The following is a 23,575-nucleotide window of genomic DNA, read 5'->3' on the forward strand; positions in this document are numbered from 1 at the left end:
CATAAAATACAAGTGATAATACCAGCTATTACTCTGAGTAAAAACAAACAGGCAAAACTTGCCTGTGGCTGCTAACAATATGCTGAAATGACTGGTATGTGCAAGACCCCCATAATTATTTACAACATCAGTAAATGGTCCTGAGGCTATGCTGTTTGCCATTTAAAATGAATATCTCTTTAAAATACTTTAGAAGCTTTAATGATCCACTTATAGTAGGTTTTATATCTGCAATCAGGCAGTTCACACAGTATTTATCAATTCTCAGCTCATTACTAATTTTTCTAGCATACCCCAATGGTATTTTCCCCCCACAAATGTGACTGTGAGATGTACAATATTTGCATTTAAACAAAAGTGCATGAATATTATGATTATTCAATCAATAGCTTGTGAACTACCTACATACCATCTCTACTAATCATGTTGTTTGGGTATAGGAAGGCTGTTTTTATCACCAGTTTCTCAAGTTCACAGTGTAGTTCTAGATAGTTCTAAAATTAGCTGAAACAACATAATTCTTGAGTTTTTTGGGCACAGCTTAATTGTTCGTTCATTCATTCATTCATTTTCTTTTCAGACCCCAGTGACAGACGAGTCTGTGGATTGATCCTAAAGGGCCAGTACACCCGCCGGTGACCACGATGGCCGTCCAGCTTTCTCCAGCCTCCGGCACCTAGACTGCAGCTCTGCACAAGAAGTTTGGCCATAGGAGAAATGGTTGCACCCAACTGAGCCTGGTTTCTCTCGAGGTTTTTTCCTCCACTTTTGCAAATTGGTGAAGTTTTTTCCTCGTTGCTGTTGCCACTGCCTTGCATGGTTCGGGACTGGTAGAGCTTCGCATCAATGGATTTGCTCTTTAGTGTTTGGACTCTCAGCAGTCAAAATTAAGCCACATTGAACTGAACTAAACAACTTCAACTCTAAAAACTGGACTGACACCGTTTCAATTTACTATAATTTTCTATGTTAAGCTGCTTTGACACAATCTACATTGTAAAAGCGCTATAGAAATAATCATGAATTGAATTGATCCCTTTATTCACCACAGCAGAATGAACCGCCAACTTGTCCAGCATATGTTTTACACTGCGGATGCCCTTCCAGCTGAAACCAATCACTGGGAAACACCCTTACACTCATTCACACATATACATTACGGATAATTTAGCTTCCCCAATTCACCTATAGCGCATGTCTTTGGACTTTGGGGGAAACCAGAGCACCCTGAGAAAACCCACACAAACACGGGGAGAACATGCACAGAACTCCACACAGAAATACCAGCTGGCCCAGCCTAGGCTCAAACCAGCCACCATCTTGCTGTGAGGCGACAGCGCTACCCACTGCGCCACTGCACTGCCCCAACTTAATTGATTTATGTTCAAATCTAGATAAAATTGTAAAAACTTAACTTAAATGACCTTAATTCCTTCAAGTTGTCCCAACACAAATCGATTGTGTGGAAACCAGCTTTTTTTTTTACAATGTACAGTATATACATGTGTGTAAACAAACTTGTTAAAAAAAGGTTATTGGAAACAAACATTATTCGAAATCCTTTTTTATTTTGGTATTTCATGTTTTTGTAAAGAGTATGTTAATACTAGCAATAACAGGTTCTCCTATGTATGCCTCTGTTTTTTCCCATTTATAATAAACCAACCAACCTGAAGTCCCTTCATTCCTGTATCATCAGATATTTTGATTCACATTTATGAATAAATGTTTAGCACTAGCTGATGTGTAAACAGTGTTTCGGAGGAAACGCCTACTTAACCAGCCAGATTATTTAAAAAAAAGAATCAATAATGAAAACATTAAATGTTTCATCCATTTTCCACATAAATGAGCTAAATAGTTTTTGCATACTTCATATAAACCACCAAACCCACATTAGAAAAATTGTGATATACTTGCATCTTTGTCCTCTGTGTGCAAAAAGCACACAAAATAAAGTGTATATATCCTTAACATCAGAATCATAAAATACCTCCCAAAGTCATGTTTGCAGGAAAACGTTAACCTTCCAATCGTGATCAGAAGGATTTTGCCACTCTTGCTAATATTTAGAGCCAAAACTCACAGGTGAGGTCTTTTCAGTTTTGCTGCCTTTTTACAAACACAAGACGACAAGTTCACAAACAGACACTATGGGCGGATCGAATCAGACTCGACGCATTGTTCTTTCAGCTCCCGTTCTGAGTCGACTGGAGGTATTCATTATGCAGCTTCTCCTGAGTCTCGTAAAGCTTACGCAGCTTCTTGGTCAGTCCCTTACTAAGCTCCTTCCCCTCAGCATCATGTGTCGGGAAGCCCTGTATATACATAAAAACACATACAATTAGAATCTTGTGAATAGATGTGACCCAATGATTAATAATTTAAACGGACTCATGCATTCCCTATAGACCAATAGTCACCTTGAAATGGATCCAATATACAGTAGCGAGACATAAAGGTGTGTATCTTATGACAAAGAAGAATGAATGGTTTGCATTACCGTTTCATCAAAGCTGGAGTACTTGTCAGTCTCTGACCGGAACATTTCACTAGGTTTAAGCTTCATCTTGGCCAACTTTGCCATCTATCAATAAAAAAAATATACATAAATATTAATAAAACTAATAAGTCAATACACTAATGTAAATACACTAAATCAAGATAAAAGTTTAAACAACAGGATGTTTCGGAGGATTCTCAAATCACCTCTTGTTCTTGTTTCTTCTTTGCAGCCTCTTCTTTTTTCTTTCTCTTGTCGTCCTCCAGCTTGAAACATAGAACAAATTGTGGAACATAAGTATCATCATGGTGCGAATTACAGGGGGGGTTGGGGGGGATTGATCCCCTTAATTAACGATTGATCCCCCTGAAGGATGTCAAAACAAGATGTATAGAGGGTCAGCCCTTTAGTAGTGAGAAAAAGTTCACTTTGACTTGTATTTTAAATAACAATGTTAATGAATAAAATAACAGATAATATAAATGTGCATTTGACCACCCCTATAATGGGTAATACCACCGCCAATCGGTCTATGAGAGCAGATCTAGAGCACCAATAGACATCATAAGTGTTCACAAGACGCTTTTAGGTAAATTGGTGTTGGTATCATTATATAGCCTAAAATACAGTAAAATTAGATGCATAGTTTGTATAGTTTGATCTCCAGTAACCTCTGAAAACTAATCCAAACAACTAATCCAGTAACCTCTGAAACAACTAATCAACTAATTTTCAACCTAATTCTGTAGGTCAGACACTAAATATCCCCCAAACACTGAACACTTAAATATGTTTTATAAATAAATTAGATGTAATTTAAATAAATACATAAATGACTGAAGCTTGTATTACACAAACTACAGTAACATTACCGAAAAAAGTTGACCTCTCCCGATCGTCAATTTATAATTTGCACATTGAGTATCATGCATAAAGTAATATTAACAAGAAACTAATCAAAATAACCACTCAAAAATTCATAATTAATTTATTAGTAAATTAGTTATTATGTATGGTCTGAGAAAAGAAATGTAAGACTTGCTTTATTACATTGCGGTCTGATAACATTTCTTCCCAATTTAAAATAAAAATATAATTTAGATTATATTTTCCTCCAGAAAACGACCACATTGGAAAAGAATCACAAATGTTTTCATGTGTTCCTAACTGAAACAACACAACTTTTATCAGAACTTCACCAAATCAGGCTCCAAATCAGCATATTATGATGAATCATGTGACACTTATAATTGAAGAAATGAGCGATACAAATTGAACTTCGACATCTTATAGATCAATAACAATTTATACTGTGTCAAAGCTAGGGATGCACTGAATTTTCAGCATCCAAAAACAGAAAATTTAGATTTTCAGCTGAAAGAAAAAATGGCGGAAATTATGAGATGAAAAAAACTATGCTGCAATGCATTGCCCAGCAGTGTTCAGTGCGCTGGTTTCACACTCCCTCCAGTTGTAGACACAAAGCAATGAAACCCGTCCAATGCAATGGTTTGCGCTGTGCAGACTAAAGGCTTGTTTATACTCGATATGTCTGCAAGTTCGATTGGGTATGTGCAGCGAACGTGACATCATCACGGTGTTGGAAGTTCACTTTGGGTGTGCACAACATCATTTTGGCTGATGGAGCACACAATTTTTTTTGCAACTTTGTGGGCAGCTCTGCATCCAAGATGAACGACTGGGGGAATTTGCATGTGCAACACATGCATTAAGTAGGCAGTTAGCTTGGATATATAAAATGTAGCCCAAGTTAGTCATTTATACTTGCTCCCTCTGCAATAACACTAATGTGCTGTCATGGCCAGTGATAACACATTACAAGTAATGCGAGTTATGTAATAATATTACTTTAAGTAATGAGAGTCAATGAGAGAATGTGTTCCTTATTTTGAACGCGCAGAAAAGGAAAAGATCATCTCAATGGACAGTGATTTTACGTAAGACAGATTGCATTAAACCAGGGGTGCCCAAACTTTTTCTTATGAAGTGCCAAAAACCAAAATTGATTGAGGCTAGTGGGTCGGGGGTAAATATAGTTGCCTAATTTACAAATTTATTTAATAATATTTAAAAATGACTAGAAAACATGCTTTATATTAATTAATATAGTATTTTTTATGTGATTCTCACATCAATAACATCATCCAGTGTGCTTACTTCCATCTACGCAACATTAACCGTCTTCGCCCTTTTCTTACTTCTCATGCCACTGCTGTTATCGTCTATAGCCTTGTCACATCTCCTTTAGATTACTGCAACTCCCTTCTCTTTGGTCTCACTTATAAATCTCTCCGTAAACTTCAGTTGGTCCAAAACTCAGCTGCCTGTATTATCACCAGAACCCCTTTCTTCTCATCACATCACCCCCGTCCTGCAGCAGCTTCACTGGTTACCAGTTCATTTTCGAATTGATTTTAAAATTTTGCAGTTCAACATTCAAAGCCATCCACAATCTCGCCCCTCCATATTTGTCTGCCCTCATCCACATTTCTGTTCCTTCTCGCACCCTGCGATCTTCTTCCTCCCTCCACTTGTCTGTTCCCTCAGCTCATCTATCGTCTATGGGCAATAGAGCATTCAGCCGCTCTGCTCCCCGGCTTTGGAACTCACTACCACCTGCCATCAGAAACATTGACTCCCTCACACTATTCAAAGACTCAAATCCACTTATTTAAGATGGCTTTTAATACTTAATCATTTAATTTAATCTGCACTATTGCTGTGTATATTTTTTATTATTTCTCCTGTTGTTTTATTGTATGGTGTCCTTGAGTTGCCAGAAAGGCGTCTTTAAATAAAATGTATTGTTATTATTAAAAAGGTTACGTCAAATTAGAAATGATGTTGTTAAAGGCAATCGCCCCAAACCCTTACCATCATTCTTACTCTCCTCTCAGATGGGATGGTGGGCCAAATCAAAGGTTACAATGGGCAAACTTTGGCCAGCGGGCCCTACTTTGGACATCTCTGCTTTAAACTTTCAATCCAGATATACAGTTGAAGTTATAATTATTAGCCCCCCTTTTGAATTTTTTTTTTCTTTTGTAAATATTTCCCAAATTATGTTTAACAGAGCATGTCTGATAATATTTTTTCTTCTGGAGAAAGTCTTATTTGTTTTTCGGCTAGGATAAAAGCAGTTTTTGATTTTTATGAACCATTTTAAGGTCAAAATTGTTAGCCCCTTTAGGCTAATTTTGTCTACAGAACAAAGCATCGTTATACAATAACTTGCTTAATCACCCTAACCTGCCTAGTTAACCTAATTAACCTAGTTAAGCCTTTAAATGTCACTTTAAGCTGTATAGAAGTGTCTTGAAAAATATCTAGTCAAATATTATTTACTGTCATCATGTCAAATAAAATCAGTTATTAGAAATTAGTTATTAAAACTATTCTGTTTAGAAATGTGTTGAAAAAAATCTCTCCGTTAAACAGAAATTAAGGGAAAAAAAGTAAACAGGGGGCTAATAATTCAAGGGGGGCTATTAATTCTGACTTCAACTGTATACGGCATGTATAGCTCTGGGGTCAGGAAGACAACATTATCCTAAAATAATTTAAAAAAAAATGTAAAAGGTAAATGAAGGTGTAAGTTATACCGTGCGTTGTTACTCGCAGACCTCTATTAAAAAAAGAAAGAAAAAAAAAACAAGTTTTGAAAGAGATCAAGCCTCAGCAAGGTAATAAAAAGTAATGCAAAAGTAACGCAAAAGTAATGTATCGCAATACTTATCATAAAAAGTAACTAAGTAACACAATCAGTTGTGTAACTCAATATTGTAATGCATTACTTTCTAAAGTAACTTTCTCTAATACTGCTAATGGCAACACTGCTAAAAATGATGCTTCTTGACTCTGTCAATTCACTGTCAATAAAATTCTGCTGTCAATAAAATGTCTCAGCTTGTGTTTTTTGACAATCAGTATAATTCAAGTTACTGAGTTACATATAGTCTTACAAAATTACTTTACATTATTTAATAAAAAAAATAAGTGATTATTACAAAGCATTTTCGGTTTCAGTTTTCAATCATGTGCCTCATTGTCTACTTTTGTGCAGAATTTTTATTTCAGTGCATGCCTAAATAAATCAGCTATCTTAAACTGTAATATCATTTCACGATTTCTCTATTTTTATTGTATTGTTGATTAAATTAAAGCTAAAAGACCTTAATGACCCCTTTTTTTTTAAAGGCTGGGTATGTGCTTTTTTATTAATGATCAATACGAACACACAATAGGCAAGTCTCAGAGACAGCTTCCATTCACTGTTTTCTCAATGACCATCTCAGCTGGATCATGACTGATGTGCGGAGTGTGTCCAGAGCTGCCAGCGTGCAGACAAGGTTGAAAGGAGTAATTCTAAGAAGGCACAACAATTACCCCATGCAACCTGAGTCCTTACAATATATTCTGAAGGTCGACATTAACACTCACAAGCTCAAAAGGCCTAAATACATTTTTCATGACCTGGTTTGCATCTGAATCATTTCTTTTGTGGCGCCTGAAATGCTAAGAATCTTTTTTTTTCCATGGACAGAAGAAACGTATCAACTTACCCTGGAAGATAGACAACTTTGATCTAATTAACAACTAATTCTAACTTAATAGGATGTACTGTACACCTGTACGGCTCATGTGAAATGAGATCCAAAGTCTAGTTAACTTTAATTTTGATGTTCCACATTAGACATTCTGTTAGCAAGAAGTTACTTTCAGCTAAATGTCAATAAGAAGTCACTATTATAAGCAGACTGTTTGCTTTATATCTGCGAACACTTTTTTTAAGCTATTATCCTGACTAAAAATAACTCTGCTAATACATGTCAACATACTCTAACTTACTCTAGAGTTCAACTAACTCTAACAATTTACTAATACTCTTTATATCGTCTTGCAGCCCAAGACCAGTTACTCACTGAAGCTAAGCAGGACTGAGCCTGGCCAGTACCTGGATGGGAGACCACATGGGAAAACTAGGTTGCTGTTGGAAGTGGTGTTAGTGAGGCCAGCAGAGGATGCTCAACCTGCGGTCTGTGTGAGTCCTAATGCCTTGGTAAAGTGAAGGGGACACTATAATGTCTGTGAGCGTCGTCTTTCGGATGAAACATTAAACCGAGGTCCCGACTCTCTGTGGTCATTAAAAATTTTATAGCATTTCTCGTAAAGAGAAGGGGTGTAACCATGCCAATTTCCCTCCATCAGCCTTTACCGATCATGGCCCAATCATCCCTATTCACCGAATCAGCTCTATCACTGTATCTCCACTCCATTTATAGCTGGTGTGTGGTGAGCACACTGGCACCATTGTCCTGTGACTACCATCCCATCATCATTCAAGTGGATGCTGCACACTGGTGGTGCTGTTGAGAGACCCCCTCATGATTGTGAAGCACTTTGGGTGTGTGTGCGTGTGTATGTATGTATGTATGTATGTATGTATGTATGTGTATATATATATATATATATATATATATATATATATATATATATATATATATATATATATATATATATATATATATATATATATATATATATATATATATATGTTTGTATATAAATAAATAAATAAATAAATAAATAAGTAAGTACACATTACTTACTTACCTATTTACTTACTTAAACATAGCTTATTCATTTGCAAGTTATTTTTTTTAACAGATTGTTTAAATGTCCCATGAAGTGCTTTGAAATGAGCATTTTTATTCAATGGTTGACGTAATCTCAACCGAAACATGATGAGAGAGTGGGACATAGTGTCGCTCCTCCACTTTTTAAAATAAAAAACAGCCAATAGCATTTTGTTTTATCACATCTCAGCCAGTGAGAGTGGTTGAGCTCAAGTGCATCAAATGTAAAGCGTCTTAAAGGGGGCGGGTCATGTCAGACACTAGAAAGCATTTGATTGGTCTTGATTTGATGAGAAACTGAAGTATGAGTTGATGTAAATAAAACCGTTGATCCATTTAAGCGGAAGTGACAAACTAAAAGCTTTAGATGTTTATAACGTATTTATAAACGTGAATTTTGTCGTTGTTTTGTTGTGCACTAGCTTATAGATTAGGGCTGCACAATATATTGTTTCAGCATCGATATCGCAATCTGCTCGTCTGCAATAGTCACATTGCAGGATCTGTAAGTCGAAAACATACGTGGATTTGTGGATGCACTGCAAAATTTTACTAAAGTTAACCATCATGTTTATCATTTGCATGAAATTATAATGCTTTTAATTTTAAGAATTATTAATTGTATTTATGCGATGTAGACTATATATTGATAATTTACATTTGTTTATTGTTATTTTGCCTGCTAGACTCTCAAAAAAACATCAAAATCTTTACATTTCATTTGCATCTTTGCTCCACTCTATTTGTCAATAGCTACGTTTACTTCCACCTATTTTTCTGCGCATTTTGGATATGTGCATAAAAAAAGGTTGATGGAAACGCCAAGATGCGTATACATTTTAAAAATGCGCATAACTGAGTAGGATAAACTTTTTATGCAATAATAAAGGATGCGCATAAACTACTACGGAAATACTTTTACCGAACAAATTCCAGTATGCGCATTAAAAAAGGTCATGTGATTTTGTTATAAGAGATCATGTGATGATAAAAATGTGTGCGAATGGACTAACCAGCAAGCTGACCGCATTGTGAAACATCTGAAATGTTGTTTAGGTCATTCTAAAACGCCTTAACCACCTCAGTATTTGTATTATTATATTATATACAAATGCCACCGCACGTTCACTGTGTGGCAGCATTGTCTTCTGAGGTGCAAGTCATTTATTAAATGAAGAAAAGATTGACGCAGCTTATCCTACCACAGCAAATTCCGTTTTTACTGTTAATTCTTGGCCCCAGATAATCAGCAAGTGACGATTTTGTTCACTTAGACTCGTTGAATAGAAACACTTTATTCACACATCTTTTATGCGATAATCCAGTTTTGCTCATTAAGTTAATTCGCATTTTTGGATAGAAACATAGCTATTGATAGTGATTTGGTTTATTTTATTTTATTCAGATGCACTTAAGTACAACATCATCCCAATCGATCTTAAATGATGAATCATTTCCAAATAGAGCCGTTCATTTCCTCTGGTGAAAGTATAATCAATATCGCAATATTTATCACAGAAAAATAAAATATTGCAATGTCAATTTTTTCCAATATTGTGCAGCCCTATTATAGATATCCATACTGATACTAATATCTAAACTTTATTTTTATTTCATGGAACCTTTAAAGGGGAGCATCAACATAACGTGTAACCTGAATCTACAGTACTGACACCAAATAAATCAAGTAGAGAGATAATATGTGATGTTACAGAGTGATTCTGACATTACCTTTTTCTTTTCTTCTTTTTCTTTCAGAAGTGTTTCTTTGTCAACCAACTTCACCGATGTGGGGAGCCCTTAGATAAACAATTCGATATTTATGCTTCATGACAATCAAAGTTTAAACAACTTTTTTTTTGTTCGGTCACACTTCTTTTTGATGGTCTGTTTGTTGGATTTAAGTTACATTGCAACTAATTCTCATTAGATTCTAACTAGACTGTTAGGTTGGGATTAGGGTAAGTGTACTTGCAAAGTTTCTTATAGTCAGTTAATTGTCTGTTGAAGGAGCAATATCAACAGATATTAAGCAGACAGTCTACTAATACTCAAATGGACCATCAAAATAAAGTGTTACCGATTCTTCTGCTTACCATCGCGATCCTCCAGTCGGACCCCCAGCTCAGGTAAAGTATCATCGCGCAATTGGTCACAAAGCTGCAGCAATTCTGTGACTGAAACAAGCAAATGTTCCTAAGGAATTTTCTATTCTGCATAAACAAATACTGTATTGTATGCAAATGTCTGCTGGGTATACAGCACTCATAAAAAAGGCAATAAATTGTAAGAAAACAAATAACTTGAGCTCACACTGTAGCATTGCAGATCTTCACACTATAACATAAAGCAATATAACACCCCTAGAGATTTACCTTTCTTCTCTCTTGCAATTTTCCTGACGTCTTCCCTGAAATCTGACAGCACTGACAAATAGGGCATGACTGTGCTCTCCAGCTGAAACAGAAAATCAAGCGATTAACAAGAGTTTAATGACAGAAGAGTCCTTATGGAGGACAAAGAACATTCTTGGGCGGAATCTTTAATAACGTGTCCTCACAAGTCTGGCTTTGTAACATTTTAATTAAAAAGAAAAGCTTTGATAAATCAAACATGATCCCAGTGGTGTTGCTTACATCAGCGCTCTGTCCGTTTCCTCCAACAGGGAAGCCAATCGGATCGGTTCCCTCAATCGCTCCAAATGTCTGTCAAAGCACAAAACAGCTTGAGCAAGCACTTCAATGTGCATCCATTCAGTTTGGGTCTCAACATCTCAGCTCAGACTGATTTCAGGAAAATATTAGCCATGAAGATTTAATGTTGCAGTTTTAGTAAAGAATAAAAAAGAGAGTACACTCTCTGAAGGAGAATGGGCAAAACTTGTACTCTCTAATGTCCCATGAAATTAAAATAAAGTTTTTTATATGTTAGTATCCGAATTGTTAGTTTTTAGAATATCCATAAGCTAGTGTACAACAAAACTAAACCCAAAATTCGCATTTATGAAATATAAAACTGATATAAACATGTTAAGTTTGTAGTTTGTCACTTTTGCCTAAATAGATCAACACTTCTATTTATGTCACCCCATACTTTAGTTTCTCATCAAATCGTGACCAATCAAATGCTCTCCATTATCTGACATGCCCCGCCCTCTTCAAGATGTTTTCAAGATGCTTGACATTTGATGTGCTTAAACTCAACCACTCTCACTGGCAGCCTGGTGATAAAGCAAAACACTTTTTTTTTTAAAGGGGAGAAGCGACACTATGTCCCATCCTCTCTTTATGTTTCGGTTGAGGTTACGACAAACATCAAATAAAAATGCACATTTCAAAGCACTTCATGGGACTTTTAAAGGCACAACAGCTCATTTGACAGTACTCACTGTGGTTATACACTTAATGGGTTATTTCACCCAAAAATAAAAGTCATTCGCAACCCCTGAGACCTTCATTCATCTTCTGAGCAAAAATGAAGATATTTTAAGTGAAATCTGTGAGCTCCCTCATCTATAATAGACAGCAACGGTCCCGAATTTGTTCAAAAAACATCCTCAAAACATACCATAATGCTTTTAGTTTTTCAAATGGATTATTAAGTTATAAGAATATTTTATGTGCACATTAAACATAGATAACTTTATTCAACAGTAAATGGCGCATATTCATGAGATTGATCTGCTCTTTGTGCATGTAATACTCAGTCATGCCTCTGTCGTATTAACTTGGATGCGCATGTGCTTTGTTTCAAACAGAGGAAACAAAGCACAGGGGGCGGGGGTATACTTCATTGCACAGAGCTTGTGAACGGGCGCCCTATCCGCTTGTTAAGTGTGGTGTCATGCAAAGCAGCTTCCGTGTCCAAACACTCTATCAAACTGTATGGGAAGACTCAACAAAGGGTAATAATAAACGTTTACAAAGCGATGTAAAACTTTCAAAAATCATGATCACTATTTATCACATATGCCTAATATCCGATGGTCAGAAAGTTATAAATATGTTATAAATTGTTAAAACATTGATGTCTGTGATGCAGCAAGTCCAGAGACTGTTGTGTACACTATGATTTTATATAAAATTCACTTTAATTATGAGATGACTAAAAAGTGGTAATAAATGAATATTTTCTCAATTCAAATGAGTAACGGCTTGGACCTGGAAACAGTATTCCATACATCACGACTAAACAAGCAGATACTGACACTGAAGAAAAGAAACTCTTGCAAAAATTCACTATTTTTGTTTTGTTTGTACACAAAAGGATTCTCGTAGCTTTCAAAATGTTCTGATTGAACCACCGAAGACAACACACAAAGTGTTTTGAGGATTTTGTTTTTGTATTATCTGAGTTGAGACCATTTCTGTCATGGAGGGTGAGAGAGCTCATGGATTTCACCTAAAATATCTTAATTTGTGTTCAGAAGATGAAGAATAAAGGTTTCGGGGGGGTTTAAACAACATGAGGGGTACATGAGAAATTATTGACAGAATTTTTATTTTTGGGTGAACAATCCCTTCAAAAGCACACCTAATTACATCCTTTACCTGTAACAGTTCCTAGTAGTACCCTACAGTTATATTCCACAACTTAAAGCTGCAAAAATAAATTTTTTGGAAGTAGCGAAAGATATATTTTAAACAGTATTGCCTCAACAACAAGGCTCCGATAAAAGTCAAGCAAAATTAAATATAATCAGACAAAAAACTAAGCTATTTCCAAGTTTGTTTCAAGAAGTTCAAAACAGCAAGCTTAACTGAAACACTCGGGCTGTTGATCACTTTTGAAATACTATTGGTCTGTGAGATGTACGTAATACAGCAGGTTTGTGTGCTGCGCTGAGGATATTCTCCGTTTCATTTACTCTGTTCAGATGTTAAGGTCAGATGCCTCAAAATAAACACTGAAAACCTGCTTAATAGTAAAAACTTTGCTGTAATTGTAATCGAAAGCAAGTCTGACATGGTTTTTACATGTTTATTTCAGTAAAGCTGCTTAGTACTGTGTGCTCTATAAATACACGTGGCACTAGAGTGGTGAATTAGAGAGCTTGTGCAAACATCCACTATTTTCAAATGCTGCTGTTTTGCCACTGCTGTCATTTTAGCTGTGTGATTATTTTGTTATTCAGATGAAAACACAGTTAAAGGCAAAATTATTAGCCCAACTGTGAAATGAATTCTTTTTCAAACATCTTCCAAATCATGTTTAACAGAACAAAGAAAGTTTCACAGTATATGCTATTATATTTTTACTTCTGGAGAAAGCCTTACTACGTTTAGTTTGACTGGAATAAAAGATGTTTTGTTAAATGCAATTTGTTAAACATATTATCCTCCTAAGAAATTATTTTTTGAATGGCTACAGAACAAACCACTATTATCCAATGACTTGCTTAATTAACCTAACTTGGCTAGGTAGGACTTTAAATTGCACTTTAAGATGAAAATCAGTCTCCTGCAAAATAACTCTGATAAAATAAAATATTGTTATCACCATGGCAAATACAAAAGCAATAATTAGTTATAAAACTATCATGTTTAAAAATGAAATCTTCTCTATTTGAAAAAAGAATGACAATTTCACGGGAGGGCCAACACATTCGCCTTCAACTGTATTTAGATATTCATATGTTGAGATGTTTGCTAACAGTGTAGAGCTGCTAATGGAAAATGAAAACTTCTCTTTTCCCTTAAATGAAGAACGTCACTATAAAGTATACCACATTTGCCCATTTTCTCTGAAAGTGAAGCTGTTTTACTAATTTTCTGACGTGTTACCTTTAGCATGTCAGTCAAGTACAGGGCGATGCTCTGCAGCAGCATGCGGTTTGGTGGTAATTTTGCACTCCTCCTGGCAGCCATGTAGGTGTTACTTTGACCAACAAGAGCCCGCATCTCCTCCAGAGCTGAACGAGTGTCTATGTTATCACACAGCGCCTCATGAACTGATGTTTTCTTGTCGTAGAAGCTAAATAAACACAGACATGTAATGAGTGATTGAAATTAAATTTTTGAAAAGTGACAATCATGTAAGAATGATACAAGATACCATTTATTCAGTTCAATTTCCTCAGCTTCCCATTTCTCATATTGGCCAGTGATGTCTGTAGGGCTCCTCAGAATGTCTTTAACATTTAGGAAGAACTCCTGTAGAGACATGAATTATGAGCTATATGAGATTAAAGTTGACCCATTATTTAAAAATAACTTTTATAAGAGGTTTAAACACAGTTGTGTGGCAACAATGTGTGAATACAACCAACTTCTGATGGTAAAAAATTATTCATTTTATTATTATTTATTATAAATCACATAAGTCTGCAGAAACACTTTGATTGACATTCTCTTTTTGTACATGTCATCAGAAGGGAAAAGCCCCACCCATTAATGATGATCTCTTTCTCATTAGCATAGGATGTTAGTTTTGTTTTGAATCTGCCACTATACTGACACAGAAATTTTCATCTCCACCCTCTTTTGAAAAGAGAAATGGGAGAACAATTTTATTTGAATTTATAGCCAGTCACCAAAATGACACAATTAGGATCAAAGCCTAAAAGGGGCTGTTACGAATCGTACACTTTTTTTTGTGCTTGTATGCTCTTCCTCTCTGGTTTTTCTCCCTGTCACTTTCAAATTTAGGTACCGTCTACATTTGGAACACTATTAGCTGACAAGACTGATAATCCTAATCACCTTGTGATGACGTGTATTCCCTCTGCCAATCACGATTGACACAGAGACCATATCTGCCATCTTTCTGTCTATCCATCCATCAATCTATCGTTTTCTCTATCTTTCCATCTATTGTCCATCTTCCATTTATCATTCCATCCATCCATCCATCCATCCATCCATCCATCTATCTATCTATCATTTGTCTTTCAATCCGTCCATCTATTGTTCCTTCCATCTATCTATCTGCCATTTGTCAGTCAATCCATCCATCCGCCATTCATCCATCCATGCGCCATCCATCCATCCATCGTTCTCTCTATCTTTCCATCTATTGTTTCTTCCGTTTATCATTCCATCCATCCATCCATCCATCCATCCATCCATCTGCCATTTGTCTTTCAATCCATCCATCTATTGTTCCTTCCACCTATCTATCTGCCATTTGTCTGTCAATCCATCCATCCGCCATTCATCCATCCATCAATCGTTCTCTCTATCTTTCCATCTATTGTTCCTTCCATCTATAATTCCATCTATCTATCTGCCATTCGTCTGTCTGTCCATCCATCCATCCATCCATCCATCCATCCATCATTCCATCTATTATTTCTTCCATCTATTGTTCCATCCGTCCATCCATCTGCCATTTGTCTGTCAATCTATCCATTCATCGTTCTCCATCTTTCCATCTATTGTTCCTTCCATCTATCATTCAATCCATCTATTTGCCATTCGTCTGTCCATCCATCTATCATCCGTCTGTCAATCCATCCATCTATCCATCGTTCTCTCTATCATTTCATCTATTATTCCTTCCATCCTTTGTTCCATCCATCTATCTATCCATTTATTTATCTATCTATCCATCCATCCATCCATCCATCCATCCATCCATCCATCCATCCATCCATCCATCCATCCATCTATCTATCTGCCATTCGTGTTTGACGTTTGGCGTGTTGTCTGTTTTGTGGTGTCCATATGTTTCAGCTTGGTCCTAATGCTGACTTTGAGTGAGATCTGTTGGAATAATCTGTTGTTAAAAGTTATGTCATTTATAATATCTGAGTTCACAAGGGATGTTGTGTGTCTCCATTCAAAACTTGTGATGACTTGCTGACAAGGGAGACCTTGAACAGCATAATAAGTCACATGACATACCTTGCTTATGGGTTTTTGGATGTTTAGACACAGCAGTTTAATGAAGTGCACAAATTTGTAAGTAGGGTAAGTAAGTAGTAGAGTAAGTTCAGGGTGCATCTGCGCTGAAGACTTATTCTTTTCTTAGTGTTATTTTCTTATTTAGAGGATCGGGAGGAGATTGTGGGGATATTTTTGTTATATTTCTTTCTTTGATTTTTCTATCGCAATTTTCAATTCCCTCTCCTGTATGTCTTGGTAATTCTAATTTATTATTATATTATTTTTGTGTTGGTACATATTCTAAATATATAGTTTGTGGGAGCAATAAATATTTTCTGGCGCAAACTTGTTGTTCTGTGTTTCTCTTGTCACCTTTTACCATTAGTTTATTCTTTTGGTCATCTCAGTGTTACTCCTTTTAAATTCCTAGACATATTTAAGGGTCATAACCGGGGCAAATTCAAAGAGTTATAAAACATTAATTGTGGGGTATTTTGAGCTGAAACTGCACATACACACTCTATGGACATAAGAGACTTATTTTACATCTTGGAAAAAGAGGTCCCCTTTAAAGTATATATATATATATATATATATATATATATATATATATATATATATATATATATATATATATATATATATATATATATATATATATATATATATATATTTTTTTTTTTTTTTTTTTTTTTTTTTTTCTGAATTCTTTGATGAATAAACAGTTTTATTAGAATATATTAGAATATTTTACTGTTACTGGCCATTTTATTTTGTCCTTGCTGAAAGGAATAATAATTAGTTCCATGATGTACCAGTTTAATATGTAACAACATTGTACTAACCCCATATTTTAGAATAATGGAGTATTTTCTGGTATAATAAACATGAAGCCACATGTTATTGTTGTTAGAGCTGGTATTTAATTAAGCCTTTTAAAGTAATTTGTTTAAATCAAACAATATTTTTTCATACTAGGTGTTAAAAAAATCTACAATCCATAAAATCTAAACAAACAAACAAAAAAACCTCAAGGTCTAAGCATTATCATAAATTCTTTTTTATTCATAAGCATCTTCTCTTGAGGCTGTTTTGCTTCATTTATTTTTTAAATGCTACTACTGCTAGACTTTTATGAAAAGACAATTTTTATAAGAGTAACATTTCTCACCCTGTAGACACTTAATAACACCCTCAGCTTTTTCATTGACTTAGTTTGAATATTTACAGCTTCTACTTCTAATTTGGGACCTCAGAACACCTATTCATCTCCAGAATTATTTCAGCCAAAATCTGTGGAGGGAATTGCACTATTATTGCATCACCTTCCTAACAAGCCGTCTTCATTTTTACTCAAGTACAGCCTTTGAAGGCGCACTGGGCTAGAGGAAAAACATGCTGTGTCTCATTAAGAGCCTAACCTCAAGTTCGGGTGAGGCTGGTTTAAGAAAATATAGCGTGTAGGTCAGTGATAGGTAACCTTTGCATACTTCCCATGCTAATAGCTGTCTGTGAGTTTCAGGCACATTTGGAGCTCTGCCCATGTTATATTCCTTGGTGACAGAGTAATTGATAGGTGGGAAGAAGCACAAGACAGAATTAATGCGCCCTGAAGGACACACGCTATTCTCCGACCTTCTGGATTCTTGAAGGAATCTAGATAAGCCTATTGTGCACTCACGAGCATACCGAGTGCTGATAAAAGGCAGGTATTAAATTTGGATAGACTATTATTCATTCATTCAATTTCCTTCAGCTTGGTCCCTTTATTCATCAGGGGTCACCATAGTGGAATGAACCACCAACTTATCCAGCACGTTTTACACAGCGGATGCCCTTCAAGGTGCAACCCAGAACTAGGAAACATCCATACATACTCAATCACACACATACACTACAGCCAATTTTGGTTATACAATTCACCTGTACCACATGTCTTTGGACTATGGAGGAAACCGGAACACCCGGAGGAAACCTATGCAAACAAGGGGAGAACATGCAACTCCACACAGAAATGCCAACTGACCCAGCCGGGACTCGAACCAGTGACCTTCTTGCTGTGAGCTGACAGTGCTAACCACTGAGCCACCATGTCGCCCAGCTAGATTCTTATTTTTGGGATATTTCCCTTCTACTGCTTATTTTCATTTTCTTACTTACATTTATGAATCGCTCATATTGGATGGCTGACTCCATTGTGTTGTTGGAATAATCCAATGTGTCCTTCCATGAATGCATCAGAAAGGCCAATCGAAGTTGTCTTGCTAAAAGAAAATGGAAAACAAATGCACATAATTTTTTTTACTGCATATTGCAGTTAAAAAACATTGAAAAAGTGGTGTATCCATATAGTAAACATACATTCTTTGAACTTGAAATACACAGTTTACTTGATCCCCATTTATATATATATATTTTTGGCCGAAACTGATGAGCAATAATAATTAATATTTATAAACTGATATATAGGTGGATATATTTTGGAAGTTATGAAAAAGATTTTTTTGTAGAAATATCGGTAAACACAACATATATAATATATAATAACTCCACACTATGAATCATTTATTAAGTATTAGCAAATAGTGAATTTATTATCTGTCAAGCATTAACTCTACATTAATAAACGTTAGTAAGCTGTTTATAACTGCAGATACAAATGCTGTATTCTTGACTTATAAGTACCTCTAATGTGCTTACTGTTTGTATTTTCATACTTTGTTAATTATTATTTATTCATTACTAAATTAAGTATTGCATTATTTACAAACTAGTTACTTGAAATAGTTGCTGGTTTTTAAAAATTATTCAGAATGTATAAGAAAATGATTAATAAACTATTCAATTAACATTTACATATCTTATTATTCAGGCATTTATTAATTAGTTAATTTGTATGTTAATAAATGCTTTAATAAGTCAACTTCATCCAGTTTTATGACCTAAGCTAAAGAGAGGACTATTTATGCTTTATCAATCCCTAATAAATGACAATTAAAGGCTCAGTTATATTCTAAACAGGGGAAAAAAAGAAAATAAACGACATTATTCATTTCTATTCGTTTGAAGATGCACAAATGATAAATAACTCTCTGCGATCTTATGTAAAATGAAATGACTGAACAGTTTAAACATCATTAATTAACATTGAAATGTTGAGTCATATTATATTGTTAAATTATTATATTGTTGTTGATTTATCCAATTTTATGTTGTATTTTGACACTCCTGATATTCAGAAGTTTCATTTTACTTTTTAGATAAGATTGCAAATATGTATGATTCATTTGATTCTGAGCCTTTAATTGTCATTTATAAAGTTTAGATTAGGTCACAAAACTGCATAAAGTTCAGTTAATAAAGGATTTATAAACATATATAGTAACCATTACTATTTGCCTGAATAATAATATATAAATGTTGATTTAAATAGCTTATTAATAATTTACTAACTCATTCTGAATGATTGTAAAAACCCCAACTAGTCTTAAATAAAAATGGCTTGTAAATAATGCGATACTGAATTTAGTCATGAAAAATTAATCAGTAACAAAGTATGAAAGTACAATTATTAAACACATTATACATGTGCTTTTAAGTCAAGAAGTTATAAACTGCTTACTAACAACTTTTAATGAGGATTTAATGCTTAATAAATAATAAATTCACTATTTGCTAATGCTTAATAGATGATTCATAGTGTGTAATTATTATAAAGTGTTACCGAAATATCTTGTGGTATAAGTTATGCTAATAAATATAAAAAGAATATTGTACATTTAAATGAATAAATTTTTTGGAGCGAGAAAAAAAAAAGAAAAAGAACATTACAGTTCACATTATAGTAACAGAAGTTTCTGCAGACTTTTATTTCAGTGTGAAACTGTAGTTTTGCAGAATGACTAAAAAGTTATCAGTATGGTGAAAAACAGTACATTTATAGACAAACCATCCTTCTGCAATATTATACAAAAAACAGGGGGAGAGAGACAAAGAGATTGGCCCAGAAGAGAGCCTCAAAGCAGCAGAGTCAGAGAAGATAGACTTAATAGCAGGAGAGAAGCAGAGCAGGAAAAGAGACAGAGCAAAGTTTACCACCTATTTTGTCTCTTTCTTGACCATGTGAACAAAGCCCAAATACTCAGACATACAAACTGACCAATCAACACGTGACCACATAGTAAAACCTTTAAAGTCGACATATTAACCAGGCCTTGATTTAATTAGTTTCTGGCTTTGAAATCTGTATGCACCTTCTTGGTGAACAAAACATGTTTTGCCCCATAAACAACTGCACATGATAATTTGCCTTCCTACATGAATGATTGTCTGGCAATGTCGAGAAGTAAAGGGCCGTGCACACCAGGATGATTTTTGCTCACGTTTTCCATCGACGTTTAATGTCTCGTAACTAAATAAAGGGTGCCAATGTGATCGTGCACAACAACATTCAAAACGCCAGGCGTAAAAGCGCCATTTTTAAAGAAACGCCTCATGCTCGTTTTTTTGTTTTGACACGCCACGTCACTTTTGTTCACATGCACAGAGATGCTGAAGTTACAGTAAACAGCACTTGGAGGCGGTCAAGCACAAAACTGTCAATGTGAGCGCACATTGAAGAAGATGCCCAGAGGAGATATGAATGTGGAGCTGCTTATTGCACAGGTGAACAATAATCATTTCTTCATCGCTAGAGCTGGAGCTGCTACTTGAACCATACATGCTTGTTCGAGTCGCCAGTAACTTTAACAACAAGCTTGTTAACTTTCTCTCTTCTTCTTCTGTGTTACAAGCGGGTGTCAGAAGCTTAAAGTTGTGTAGCGCCATGTAACATCTAACTCTTCTGATTGACGCCCGTGAAAATCGCTGGGAATTGAATCCGGAAAAACGTCTCGAAAAACGCTGACGATAAACACAAATGAAAAGCGTCCCGGTGTGTATGAGCCTTAGCATTATAGCAACTTAACTAGGAACTTCACTTTTCTGGTTGTCACAACGTAATTAGTCACTTTGTCACAATGAAACTTTGGTCGTCAAAATACGTTGCAGTTACAATTACGTATTATGGTTTGCTGGGGGGAGGGTTATTTTTTCACTTCTCTCATCATTCACTCGCAGCAAACTAATGATTGAATGGGCGTGGCTAAGCATGTTTTGCCCAAGCCATCAAACTGATGCCATCAGAAAAAGATTACCATTGCAGAGCGGATGCAAATTGTTAGATTTAAAAAAAAATTCAAAACAAAAAAGTGGATTTTTTTTAAAGTGAATTAACTTCTGTGGATTAATTGTTCACTTTAAGAATATGCGCTAGCAAAATAAACAGTCAATTTTGATTTCAAGTGTACTTTACTCATTAAAGCATAGGCAGATATCAATATATAATGTAGTAGTTTTCAAATAATACTGTAAAAATAACATAGTTACCTGTATGTTTGGCAAGGGCATCTTTGATGGTGATGAAGTTCTTCAGAGATTTGGACATTTTGCATCCAGCGATGGTGAGGTGACCCGTGTGCAAGAAATATCGTACCCAGTAATCATTCTCAAAGTAGGCCTGTCGGAACAAAAACAAACACTTTTCAATGACACAAACACAACGCTTTAATACACACATACCATTAACTGTTTTTAAAGTATGACAAAGGACTACAGGTTTTGGATCTTTAGTCTTCAGATTTACTATTTAAGAATAAAAATTTGCTTACATGGAAATACTCTTTGTATATGCCGGTGGGATGGTCCTCCCAAACTATTCGAAGGCTTATTCATTGAGAGTTTATTTACTAGGCCATTCTTGGGTTAATTCGATAATATTTTCATAGTTTGACAAGAAAAGAGGCAGGAAGCTATACTCTTCTTTCACAGAGTACATATTTTTCTGTCAAAACTGAATTTGGTAAAAGTGTATTCTCATACGCAGTTCCTTTTGCACGGAATACTCTTCAAACGGAACTCAAACTTCAGTCACTAGCTCCCTCAGGCAGATATAAATCTTTGCTGCATGAGTTATTTACATGTCTCATTATTTAGCTGCTAATGCTAAGGTACTTGCTTTGTTAATTTTAGTATATTTTATATTTATTTTAAACCATTATATAATCTTATGATTTTTTTTTAGATGCACATTTATTATGTCTTAAAATAATTTACAATCTTATTGCGTATTTTACTTCTAGCCTCTGTATGTTTTGGTGGTCTATGATGTATTTATTTAATTGTATTTTGTATAGATTTATTTAGACATGTTTTCTGTGATGTTTATCGCTTGTTTGTTTGTGCCGGACATTCTTAAAAAAGAGATTACAAAACTCAAGAGATATTCCTGGTAAAATAAAGATTTAAATAAATTTTTAAAAATGCTCAAAACACCAAATGCATCAAATTTTGGCTGTAGATGACAGCAAAATATTTAATCACTACATTATTTCACATCTATGTGCACTTGGGAAAATGAAAAAGGCTCTAATGAAATGCAAATTAAACAATAATATGTGTGTTTAATCTCAAGTTTGATATGGACCTGATTGGTTACAACAAGCCAGAAACTTACAATTATGATAATTCTGACATGATGTGATTGCAGGGTAATATGTAGAATAATCATCTGAAATCTAATAATGGCTTTTCAACAATGGCTGCAAAGCATTTTACATATGAGCACCTTGCAATTTTCTCACCTCAGATTGCGCTAGCTCATTGTCATGATGAGGAAAACGCAAGTCAAATCCTCCTCCGTGGATATCCATAGATTCCCCCAGTATGGATCCGGCCATGGCAGAACACTCAATATGCCAACCAGGTCTCCCCTTTAACAACACCAGCAGAATAGCAAACATTCAGCATAACTTAAAAACAGACAATGCATTCAAAAACATTTGTGCATCTGTTGTACTTTGTCAAACCTAGCAAGGGGACATCATTTCCAGTGGGGACAATGGGGACACGCAAAACCACTTTCAAATAAGTTTTTTATGAATTATTTTAAACTGTCTGCTGCGTGCTGTAATCGCCACAGTGGAGCATGACCAAAGCAGGACACAGAGAGATTCTGCATGTGACAATGTCCATGAATCCAGGATCTTGTTTTACATTTTGAGGTTAGTTTAAAATGAAAGTTTGTTTAATAACATTAATTATTTCATGTATGTTTTATCACCATAGTCCCTAAATGTATGTAAATGCAGGAAATGGCATTTAAATCAAAAACATTTGCCTAATTGTTTGTCCTCCCACTTCTCAAACCAAAGATACACCCTTGACTAGGTTGGACAAATTAAAGTGGGTTCTTGTGGAGTAAGTAAACAAGATCCCAATGTACGTATGTCATAAAATGTGCAATATGAAGTCGAACCAAAAAAAAAAAAAAAAAAAAACATGTAGTAGCAAGCAGTGTTGGGGTGACGGATTACAAGTAACATGAGTTACATAATAATATTACTTTAAAGGTGCTGTATGTAAGTTTTTGACTCTTCTAAAGCATAAAAATACCATAATATGTTTGCAAATATTTAAGAAACATGCTAAGTGAACATTCTTGCTTATCTGAAAAACAATGAAGTCATATATTCTGCTTTGAAAATGTGTTT

The 23,575-nt window shown here is 35.0% G+C and overlaps 1 protein-coding gene across 2 annotated transcripts in view; it reads right to left on the reverse strand.

Annotated features, from left to right (window-relative positions):
- Positions 1 to 1,548: 1,548 nt before the first annotated feature.
- The window catches only part of cars1 (cysteinyl-tRNA synthetase 1), a 37,494-nt gene continuing 15,467 nt past the window's right edge, over positions 1,549 to 23,575 (reverse strand). For both annotated transcript variants that reach the window (XM_056461603.1, XM_056461602.1), the window contains 12 exons: positions 22,667 to 22,795; positions 21,414 to 21,543; positions 18,147 to 18,250; positions 14,215 to 14,312; positions 13,944 to 14,133; positions 10,797 to 10,865; positions 10,536 to 10,617; positions 10,257 to 10,337; positions 9,892 to 9,959; positions 2,710 to 2,769; positions 2,504 to 2,587; positions 1,549 to 2,318 (listed from right to left, as the gene is read on the reverse strand). In XM_056461603.1, coding sequence (XP_056317578.1) covers positions 2,190 to 2,318; positions 2,504 to 2,587; positions 2,710 to 2,769; positions 9,892 to 9,959; positions 10,257 to 10,337; positions 10,536 to 10,617; positions 10,797 to 10,865; positions 13,944 to 14,133; positions 14,215 to 14,312; positions 18,147 to 18,250; positions 21,414 to 21,543; positions 22,667 to 22,795 — 1,224 coding nt within the window. In that variant the 3' untranslated portion in view covers positions 1,549 to 2,189. The remainder of the gene's footprint in view (positions 2,319 to 2,503; positions 2,588 to 2,709; positions 2,770 to 9,891; positions 9,960 to 10,256; positions 10,338 to 10,535; positions 10,618 to 10,796; positions 10,866 to 13,943; positions 14,134 to 14,214; positions 14,313 to 18,146; positions 18,251 to 21,413; positions 21,544 to 22,666; positions 22,796 to 23,575) is intronic.

The sequence above is a fragment of the Danio aesculapii genome, chromosome 7 (genome assembly GCF_903798145.1).
Source record: "Danio aesculapii chromosome 7, fDanAes4.1, whole genome shotgun sequence".
Taxonomy (NCBI): domain Eukaryota; kingdom Metazoa; phylum Chordata; class Actinopteri; order Cypriniformes; family Danionidae; genus Danio; species Danio aesculapii.